At 43.7% G+C, this 11,470-nt stretch overlaps 1 protein-coding gene across 1 annotated transcript in view; it reads left to right on the top strand.

Moving 5' to 3' along the window:
• LOC101854155 (S phase cyclin A-associated protein in the endoplasmic reticulum) overlaps positions 1 to 11,470 on the top strand; it is a gene marked incomplete at its 5' end in the record, with an annotated part of 113,801 nt that overhangs the window by 39,631 nt on the left and 62,700 nt on the right. Inside the window, 1 exon segment of the mRNA XM_013080344.2 lies at positions 3,592 to 3,738. Within this exon segment, the coding sequence (XP_012935798.1) occupies positions 3,592 to 3,738 (147 nt within the window).

The following is an 11,470-nucleotide window of genomic DNA, read 5'->3' as shown; positions in this document are numbered from 1 at the left end:
GAGAGAGAGAGAGAGAGAAACAGAGAGAGAGAGAGAGAGAGAGAGAGAGAGAGAGAGAGAGAAACAGAGAGAGAGAGAAACAGAGAGAGAGAGAGAACACAGGGGTTTTGTTATGTGTAGAAGAGAGGGTATACATGGTCATGTTAGTTCTCCATTTTAAAGCCTTATAAGCATCACTTATACCATGTATAGATAAGGTTCCGTCTGTTACTGAATACTCCTTGTGCAAAAGACGATATTATGTACCAAGTGCGCTGTTTGCTGGAAGTCGGACCGGTAATCAGCACTTACTCAAGGATTAGAGTTCTTACGAGGAAAGCTGGTCTCGATGGGGGTCAGACATCTCGATAAAACAGAGAACAAGAGTGGCTTGGGGGGGAAGCTTTGGACATGCGTTAAAAGTCTCTCCAAGTCAAAAGAGAGGGGGTTCCAGTATCTTCATGTGTAAACAGAGCTATCTGCCCGAGAGGGGATGATGCTAACGAGGGTTTTATCACTTTCTCGCACCGCTGTCGGGAGAGCTTTGTCCCCAAGATAGTCATTGTTGATGAACCCTTCCCTGAACGGTGAAGTTACTAATGCCTCCATTAGGTGGTGCGTTACGTATTATTGCAAGATCTGGCACGGAGCATGGCTCGTGAAAGGACGGAACGAAAATCTATTTTGCAAGTTTTGGTCATTTTTTTGTTGTCCATGAAAATTGTATTGTACTTTGCGTCAGTTTTGTCACTGGGTCATATATTGGGGGTAAAATGTATGTTTGATTTTGTTTTCAGTGGATTTGTTCTTGAAGAAGCGAAAGCTGGGATCGGATGCATCACGATGTCTTTTAAAAAAATTTGTTTTTAAGGAATATTGTTCTTGTTTTTGTTTGTTTTTTGTTCGTTTGTTTATTGTGTTCTCCGACTGCCATCGGCTACCACTCAAAATGCTGTTATTGAAATTGTCTCCACACACGTCCAAGAGAAATAGAAACGTTACCTCTGAAGTTAACAAAAATGCCCTGTATCGTAACATTGTTGACACATGTTCTCCGTTGCCGTATTAGAATTCAACAGTGTGGTCTTATTAACGCTCACTTCTTGTACATTATCCACTATTTTTGTAATCATTATATAGTGTAAAGCAAAGTGCCTCCAACTTGTGTATTCCTGAAATTTAGCAATCGTAAGCTATTTTTCTTCACCCGTGTTGTGATCCTTTGTAGGCGATGAGAATTGCTTGCAACTAAACCTGAAATCAGAAAACGCGGTCCCACGAAGTCGTACTGAGACTATATCAGAAGAAATGGTTGTTTTTAGCCGTCGGAACCCTTTATTGAAACAACAGCTACAACAGCAACAAAATGATAATAATAGTAATCAGCCAAGTGTGCAGTCGACACCACCGTAGCGACATGTAGCTTCCTTTCGTTTCAAGGAGAGTGTTGGTTGTGAGGTGCCTTATCAAGCTCTCTAGATCCGGACTACTGTTTTCGCAGTGATAAGCTGCCTGTGTGATAAATTGCACTTCCCCCATTTTACGGTAAGGCGGCGACAGGAGATAATCTCCCCTTGAGATGTAAATGTGTGCCGAGTTCCGGCCCCTCTCGCCCGTGTACTTCCTCGCGGGTTTTCCTGATTAGCGGGTGAGCGTTTTATCCTCTTTTGATGGCAGTGGGCAAATATTTTGTCGTCCTAAGGGCTGATCTTTCTCGTAAAGGAAGGATCTGGTTAGGCCCTCTCAAAGCTAAAAGAGTCCGTCCATCTTGGAAACAAAAGGAATGATAAGATGATGGGGAAACAGTAAACAGATTGTGGTTTTGAACCCGGGTGTTGCTGTTGTTCTGCCCTTCTCACGTCAGCTTTTTGCTTGGTGTGTGCTGGATGTGGCGATTCCTTCCTGAACCTGTTCTGATGTTTATGATAAAGTATGGTTTCTAAAGGGTGGTTGATGGGTGCCCTGGTGTGGTTTAGTCCTTCTTTTCTATCATACTTCTGTCGTCCATCTTTCTCGTCCTTCTTTTCTTTGCACGTTACTCTCCAGTAACACTTCTAATCTTCGGCACTTAATATTTTGACCTGTTTGTGTTGCGAGTGCCGTAAAACTCTGACTAAACTAACAATGATAAAGTGGGAGAAGGTTAACTTACTGCTGATTGTTGGAGGGTATCGCTTGTACTTTGTACTTCTTTACTCTCTCTCTCTCTCTCTCTCTCTCTCTCTCTCTCTCTCTCTCTCTCTCTCTCTCTCTCTCTCTCTCTGTGTTGTTTATGTCCGTCAGTCTTTGTCTCTGTTATGCACCAAATGGCCGCTATATATGACGTAGATATGCTTCTCTTTGCTCAAACTGGAACTTGCTCCTTATCCTGATTGGGCTCCGCTCTGTTGTTGCTTCACATCAGCGGAATGATGTTTTACTTTAAGACCATACGGCACCTATGCCATATTAACATTATGTGATTCACGTATTTATTTGGTATATTCTGGCGTCTGTCATGGGTGTTTGGAGGGCGCCACTATTTGGTCCAACTTCCTTTCCCTCCCTCTGTTCTTCCCGTCTGTCATTTTCCCTGCACAAAGGGAACTGCTTCTTTTTCTTTCCTCATCCTTACTCTCGTCATTTTCCCTCTACTTCTTTTGCATGCTTGTCACTTTTTTGTTAATGGCTATTTCCGGAGTGCCTTAATAGTCGAAGTGGATGATTGGAGGGTGTGGTTTGCTCCTTCTTTCCTATCAAACACCTTTCATCCTTATCTCCACTCCTTCTTTTTTACGTTTGTTACTCTCTTGTTGCACGTCTAATCTTCGGCACTTATATGACCTTATTGTTTTGCAAGTGCCGTAAAACACTTACTAAAACTATAACTGGCAGTCGAAGCAGACTTTGTCATTGTGCTGTTGAAGCCAGAGAGGTGAGCAAAATAAGCCTGATTCCTCGTTTTGATTTCTCTTTTGGCATCCACCCCTTGGCGCTCATATGACCATATGCAGCTGCGAGCGCCGTAAACCCTTACTTAAACAAAGATCGTTATTACCGGCGTCTGTGGTGTAGCAGTTAGGTGCTGCACTGTTGCACGCAGGAGACCCAAGTTCGATTCCTGAGTGGGGACAACATTTTGTATTGAGTATCTCCGTCTGTCTGCTGGGATGATGTATCCCTTTCAGCCTGGGTTGGTCCTGGCAGTAGGCGAGGTCGGAAGTCTGACTCGAAAAGGATCGAACCTTTGTCGATTTGGGACGGAGGAAGGGGTAAACCCAAATTGGTGGGAGTTGGGCAGGGGCTCTGGTGTGGTTTGCTTCTTCTTTCCTATCAAACATCTGTCGTCCTTATCTCTCCTCCTCCTTTTTTATTTTTGTTACTCTCTTGTAACACCTCTACTCTTCTGGCGCTCATATGACCTTATGCAGTTGCGAGCGCCGTTAAACCTCTATTTAAAAAAAAGAACCCAACAACAACCCCAAATTGGCCTACGGGGATCAATAAAATGTAATTTATTATAATTATTTATATTTATTATTATTATTATCATATTATTACTATTATTATTATTATTTACTATTAAAAGCACCTACTTTTAGGAAAAAATGTTGTTTGTTTGTGTGTCTCCAGTTACATCATCAGCGTGGGTGTGATCGACAAGCTGCGGGCGTACTTCAGCGCCGTGCGTGGACCCATGGACAAGGAAAAGAACACAGCCGACTTTCTGCTGCACAGTCTGGGGCTGCTGGTGGCCATGACCAAGTTCATGTCGAAAAGGTCAGTCAGTGGCATTAGCTGTCAGCTTATCTACTTGTCTGTCTGTCTGTCTGTCTGTCTGTCTGTCTGTCTGTCTGTCTGTCTGTCTGTCTGTCTGTCTGTCTGTCTGTCTGTCTGTCTGTCTGTCTGTCTGTCATATGCTTGCACACATGCACACAAACACATAAACGTACACACACACACACTCTCTCTCTCTCTCTCTCTCTCTCTCTCTCTCTTTCTCACACATACACACACACACACACCCACACACACACACACAAACACACACACACACACACACACACACACACACACACCGACACACACCCTCACACACACACACTCACACAGACACACACACACACACAAGGCAGACAGACATACGTGCCGTCTCTCTGGCGTTTCTCTTTAACTTAGAACAGGAGTATTTTAATGTTTATGTTTAGATCTACGTATTTGTAAATTCTGTTCTTTAAGCTCCATCAGTTTTTTTCCTCTTCATTTTTGTTTGAAAAATGAGCATATCCACATGCTTTGTTCACTTTGCCATAAAGGCACTCTCCGCACGAACCCATGCAAACCCATTTTCTCAATCACACCCTTACACCCTTTGCTCTTTCTCTCTCTTTTTTTATATTTTAAAGTCCATTCGAACACAAATCCATTTTCCTGTTATTTTTCATTCTCGCTTTCTGGTTCCTGAAAATTTAATAAAAATTATGGGCGTTGCGTTGAGTGACACGGATCGGAATCCAATTTCCTGTATATTAGAAGCGAGGTGTGAAGGACAAACGAGCCAAGACGCCTGGGATAATGGGCGCGCGCGGACGGGCGGGCCCTGAGCGCTCACACTCCCCGAGAGTGGTGTCCGGGACGCCGGCTCACCCCCTGAATTGGAAGTGTTCCTTCCCCGGGGCTAGGCCTAGTGTTCTCCCATTTTCTGGCGCTGTATCGGTTTAGGGTGGACATGGTGGGTTAAAAAAAAAAAAAAAAAAATTTAAAAAAAAAAAAAAAGAAAAAAGAAAAGAAAGGGAGGGAGAGAAAAGAGAGACAGAGAGAAAAATGTATTTCTTTTGTTTTTGTTTTGTTTTGTATGGTTTTGTTGTTATAACCTCCGGGCGGTGGACGGCGAAAGTCGCCAGAACCTAAAGGGTGTCCTTGCCGTGATGTTTTGTTTTTGTCACTTCTATGAGTGGATTTGTTTGGGTTTTTGTTTTGTTTAATTTTAGTTTTGTTTTGTATAACAGATTGTTCGACTGGTGTTCTAGAGTCCGTTTAGTGTGTTTATTTGGTATTTGTTGTTGGGGGTTTTTTCCGATGATTATCATGTAATAGCGTTGTTTCCTTCAAAATGTGTTGTTTGAGAGTTTTAATTTACTTTAACTAGTTGGAAGAAAACGGATTTGGATGGGTGAGAGTTAGGAAAGCTTATGACGACTGTCATTGGAAGTTCTCTGTCAGGTATGCTGAAAAGAAAGAAAGTGCAGGTTATGTCCAAATAGGAAACGTGCCAATTAAAATCTTTGCTTTAAATTCAGGTTCTTCTTTTTGCCTTTAAATGGATTAGCATTATCTGAGCTGTAGATCAGTTGAAAGAATGGGAGGGGGAAAAGGGTGTATGTGTGTGTGTGGGGGGGTGGGGGGTGGTCCTCTGGGATAAGAGGCTCATGGAGCTCCTCTCACCCTTTTTCCCCTCACGCCAGCTTTTTACATTTTTAACATTAATTCTTGCGAGATGGCAATATTCGTCCGTTCAACACTTATTGGAAACGGCCTACCCAGTTCCCGGCTTCCCGACTTCCCAACGAAATAGAATATAAAAATATGGGCAAATGGACGGGCGGATGTAATGGCATTACTGTGCCGAGAGGTGTTGCAATCTCTTCACAGCGTCGGGCCTGTTAAAGCCGAAGAGACGAGCCCCCAACGTGGTGCTTTTCACACGTGGGGCAATCAGGCCACTCTGCTGGCTGCATGACCCGCGCCGGGGGACCCGCGGGTGTGATTCCCCGAGCGCCTGACCCAAGGAGGGAGCCGCCCGCGCGGGCTAGACCAGCCTTTGGGGGTTGTGTTGTTAAGGGGGTTGGGCTGACCGATGTAATAAACTCGTTGGAACTGTGAAAGTTGGACGCTGTGTTCAGGTGACGTCACAAGGCTGAGGTGACAAATATCTTCCCTTTTTTTTTCTTTGGACCACAGATGGCCTGTCATTTTGGAAATCTGAAATCGGCTATGATATTATGGAGCATTTTCTGTCAGTCGTGTTAGAAGTAGGAATGGTTTTGGTACGGAAACATTTCTGGTCAGTCATATTGGAAACCAGTTACATATGGTTGGGAGAGGAAAGGGGGGGGGGGGAGGAGCGATGGCCACTCACACAGGAAATGATGCGCTTTACAACTATAAATTACCCCAGCTGATCCTAGAACACTAAGCAGAAGCATTTTGGGCTTCCCGGGAAGCAATGCGAGCTGCGGATTACATGCGTAAAGCCACTAACAAGCTGACACAATTTTTTGCTTTCTAAAGCTGGGTACTCATTTTGAAGGGAGGAAAATTCGCGTAAAGTGCCAGCCCCAAGGACACAGTTCGGGCCCCTGACAGGATTTGAACCCACAACATTTTGGTTGAGGGTCCGCTTACCTAACCACTAGACCACCGATGCCATGTTCAGGTGGAAGAAATATGATACTGGAGTATAGATGAAAATATCAATGGAAATGTAGAGGTGATTATGTAAATTGGCAGGTGTGACCATTCTCTTTAGAAATGTACACATAGTACTGTTTTGTTGTTGTAATGTGAACATTGTTATGGTATGGGATCGAGATTAAGTGAAACTGTGTAAATACGAGAATGCCCGTCTCTTTGGAAATGTGAAGGTGGTTGTGTAGAAAGTAGAGTAGTTTTTGGTTGGAGTCAGAAAAGTTTTGACGTGCGGAAGTCTTCGGTGTTATGAGGAGAAATTGAGGTTTCTGACCTTGTCATAATTTTTTTTCCTGTTGAGGTGTTAACGTTACAAAGTGGGATATGGAGCTGTTTGAGATTTGTGCTCTGTTGACTTATTTTGAGGAAATCGCAAAAGTAGGGCAGGAGTCTGCGGTGTTGTTCCAGCCTTTCCTTTGCTTGTTTATACAATTCTCTTTCTCTCTCTCTCTCTCTCTCTCTCTCTCTCTCTCGTTCTGTCTCTCTCCCCTCTCTATCTCCCTTCTCTCTCTCCCCTGTTGTGCTCTCCACCCTCTCTCTCTGTATGTATGTATGTATGTGCGCATGCATAACTCAGCGTGGTTAAGTTAGTGGAAGCGTGTAAATATTTTTGTCACGAATACGTGCACGCCTTTATTAAATGTTATTTTCCGTGAGTCTAATAGTGAAAAGCCAAATGTAATGAAATATGCCTAGAAAGTCCAGGATCGGAACATGCTGGAAGCCAGTATGCAAATTTCGAAACAAATTGTTTTGTTTTGTGTTGAGCATATGCCAGTCGTAATCAACAATAAGGAATTCTATGCACCATCGTTTGTTTGATCATGCGCATGATTGGTGTAGCGGTGGGTCGGTGTGGGTTTATTATACACCAAAAAAGGGAGGGGGGGGAGGGGTTGCACGTCTGCGCACCGTTGTTTTGCCTAAAGCTGTCGGCTGAGGCGACAGATGGATGCGGTTCCCCGTGATGGTCTACAGGGAAATGAGTGTCGTCACTGATGTCACAATCAAGCGCATCATTATCTTGGACCCGGTGATTTGGCCCTGACTGCTTTGTTTGCCACCCCCTGGAAACAGTCATTTGTTTGGGAAGTAACAAAGGCGCTTCTCAGCTGGAAGTATCGCAGTGTTGGAGCATGCAATCCTTTAAGGATGCTTAACGCTTGAAAATAACTTATAGAAAAAATGATATGGTTGAAAATGTTTTGCCGGATTTTACAGAATGAGTTTCTCGAAGCGGTATTTCCCTGTCTGTGTTGCTTACTCCATGTGTACGTTTTTTTTTTTGTCTCTGCAAACCAAGGACTGTCGTCGTATCGATTTGAATCTCTTTTAACTCGATCAAAATGGTGGTTAAGCTGAGTTTGTGTGTGAGTGGGTGGTTGGTGGGTGCTCTGGTGTGGTTTGTTCCTTCTTTTCTATCAAACTCTATCGTCCTTATCTCCCGTCCTGCTATTGTGTGTGTTTTTACTCTCTTGTAACACTCTAATATTCGACACTTATACGACCTTATTGTGTTGCAAGTGCCGTAAAACTGTAACTAAAACAATAATCTGGGTAAAAAAAAAATTCAAGCTTGCTGCTTTCTTCAGGACTTCATTTCTGTGTGAAATAAACGCTGCAATGTTTTAATGCAATAAAGGAACTCATCATGTTCTTGACAATTTCTTCAACGTAGTACTGTTTTAGTTTTGTCCAGGGGGTTGCCACTGTATTATGTGGGTGGTTTTAGGACACAGTTGGTCTGCCTTATTTCTTTGCTATCACTGTGTTATCTCAGTTTTGTCCCGGCTTTTATATAGTGGGTGGTTAGTGGGCACTCTTGTGTGGTTTGCCCCTTCTTTCCTATCAAACATCTGTCGTTCCTAGAGTCTCCCCCTTCTTTCCTTATTTTCTTTATATGTTACTCCCTAGGAACACCTTAAATTTTCTGCACGTATATAACTTAATTGTGCTGAAGTGCCGTAATATGTTTACTAAAACTTTCCTTTAAGCTAACCTTGACACAGTACAATGATCCCGTGACTTATTGCCGCCGCATCTTCTCTTGAGCCGTGACGTCATTACTGGATATCCAAGTGTAGAACTAACAAGTCGTGTTGGCGTGCCTCGATTTCTGTCGATCGATTAGCGTCATTTTATCTAAACGTTTTCCTACAAGCCGCTGCGGTGTCCTGCGTCATATCGCTCTAACGAAGCCTTCTAGTACAGCGCAGCCCCCCCCCCCCCCCAAACTCTGCCCAGTCTCCGACGCGTAGAACAACAGTACACTGTTGATTGTGTGCGTGTGTGTGTGTGTGTGTGTACGGATGTGTGTGTGTGTGTGTGTGTACGGGTGTGTGTGTGTGTGTGTGTGTGTGTGTGTGTGTGTGTGTGTGTGTACGGGTGTGTATGGTTTGGGGGGGGGGGGTATGGGGGTTTGGGTGCGCTCTGTGATGTGATCAATCAAGCCGTCGTGTCCGCCGTGTGGACTCAACTATAACACCTAATACAAGACAAGCAGGAAAGTCGAGGGTCGGGGACGTGCCACCCGCATTGCCCACTGCTTGCCGTCGGGGCACCACACCCACGTCCTGCCAACCTCCTCTGTGTCTATGGGTGGTTGGCCGGTGCTCTGGTGTGGTTTGCTCCTTCTTTCCTATCAGACATCTCCATCGTCCTGATCTCTCCTCCTTCTTTTTTGTGTTTGTTACTCTCTTGTAACACCTCTAATCTTCGGCACTTATATGACCTTATTATTGTGTTGCAAGTGCCGTAAAACTCTTACTAAAACTAAACTCCTCTGTGTCTGTGGGCCCTGCTGTTGCAGTTTGTGATATGCGAGCGGTTCACGTCTGAATGACGCCGACGTCTGTGGACAAATTATTATCTTTTTTATTGTCCAGACCGCATTCAGTTGGTGATTGGCGGGTGCTCTGGTGTGGTTTGCCCATTCTTTCCTATCAAACAATTATTTGTCCTTATCTCTCTTCTGTTCTTTTTTCGGTTTGCGGGAGGGGGGGGGGAGTGTTCTTTCCCCAGTCTTCGGCACTTTTATGAACTACTGTTTATGCCATGCCGTAAAACTCTCTAAAGCTTAAAAAAACAAGCGGTCACGTCTGAATGACAATGTCTGTGGATAAATCTTTTCGTCTAGACCCCATTCAGTTGCATGGTGGTTGGTGGGTGCTCTGGAGTTGATTACTCATTCTTTCTTCTTAAACATATATTTTCCTTATCTCCCTTCCGTCATTTTTTTTGTATGTAACTCTCTAGCAACGTCTCTAATCTTTGGGACCTATTTTTGTTGTAAGTGCCGTAAAACTCTTACTAAAACTAAAACGTCAGGCAGGTGGTTGGCGGGCGCCATTTGCAGGTCCTACTTCTTTACTTTCCCTCTGTTGATTCTGTCTGTCTTACTCCCCCCCCCCCCCCCAGCACAAAATGACCATTATTTTGTCGATATGTCTCTCTGTAAACAAACAAACAGTATTAAATAAGAAAGAATAAACGGTTCACGTCTGAAAACAACACTTGTGGTGAAATTATCGTTTTAGATCTCTCCCAGGCATTCGTGTGGATGCGCAATCTTGTCCGCCCACCTGTGTATTATATTCACACCTGGATGTATATAAGTGATAGCGCCCATGGACAGACGTGCATTTTCATTATCTTTCACTTCAGCTATCAGACATCGTGCGCATCCACGTCTTTTGTACCGTCTTTATGTTTGTTGGGGCCTGGTTGTGGAATAATGGTTGGGCTTCTTTACGCTGTACGTAGAAGACTTGGGTTCGGTTCTTGTATGAGGTGGTCATTTTCTTGAGCACCCCCCTGTTGTTTCTGCCTGTCTTATCTTTTCCCAGCACTACATGACCATTATTGTGTCGATATGCTTCACTTTAATCAAACAAATACTGTATCCCACCAAGTCCGAGTGGGTGGTTAGCGGATGCTCGTGTGTAGTTTGCTCCTTCTTTCCTATCAAACATCTATCGTCCTGATCTCTCCTCCTTCTTTTTTGTGTTAGTTATTCTCTTGTAACACCTCTAATCTTCGGCACTTGTATGACCTTTTCATGTTGCAAGTGCCGTAAAACTCTTACTAAAACTAAACCACAGAGACCGGATTGGCCCTGGCAGACAGGGTCAAAGCAGCCCACCTCTTAAATAATCTACATTGTATAGACTGGCGTGTGTTGCATTTACAATCAATTTTACGGTACACAAGCGGTCTACGAACGTTTGTGAATGTCTAACCTTTTCACCTCATACGCCCACACCCTGCAGACTTTTTGTGTGTATGTGCAGCCTCTTCGTGCTCCTAGTTTGATACGTAATCGATCGATATCTGATGGCAAGCCTTCTGAAAAGAAACCTATTCTTTGCTCTCTGCCTTCCATTTTGAGATAAGCGACTTCGCTCTGCCAATTTCATTGTTGTTTGTGAGATGTCGTTTTTAAACTTTGAGTAACAATGCTCATGTAAACGAAAATTCTCTCTCTAAAGTACCCGCTTTGAGCAAGGCATTCTTTGGTGTCGCCTGGTACTAAAACAACGAAAGTGTAATGAATAATGTACTTCATCGTTGCAACTAATTTGCCAAGGCCCGTAGTCTTCTTTGTTCCTAAGTTGAGCTATCACGGGGTCTGTGTGGTAGCGGTTAGGTGCTTTGTCGTCGCTTGGAGAAGAACTGAGTTCGATTTCGATGTGGGGAGTAGTTTAATCTAGTATTTTGATCATTCTGTTGGAACCTTGTATCCCTCCCACCCAGCTTGTCTCTGACAGGCCGAGTTACAGTCGATCCTAAAATATCTAGATTATGTCGATGGGGGCGTGAAACACCCAGATTCAATGTAAAAAAAAAATATTTAAAAAAAATAAAAATTCTGATGTCTTGAAAAATGAACTGTCCATTTATGCGTTTTCTAGCAAAGTAACTCTGTAGTATTTATTTTTGGCTGTTTGCTTGCTGGATTATTCTCTGTTTTTAGGGGGGAGGGAGATCTTTAAAATAGGTAATAATTGGTGGGGAAAGTACTTTTCCATTGCTGTTACATGCTTCG

The sequence above is a fragment of the Aplysia californica genome, unplaced genomic scaffold (assembly GCF_000002075.1).
Source record: "Aplysia californica isolate F4 #8 unplaced genomic scaffold, AplCal3.0 scaffold00082, whole genome shotgun sequence".
Classification (NCBI taxonomy): domain Eukaryota; kingdom Metazoa; phylum Mollusca; class Gastropoda; order Aplysiida; family Aplysiidae; genus Aplysia; species Aplysia californica.
The sequence above is the reverse complement of the archived record's forward strand: the minus strand, read 5'-3'. Positions and strand labels throughout refer to the sequence as shown.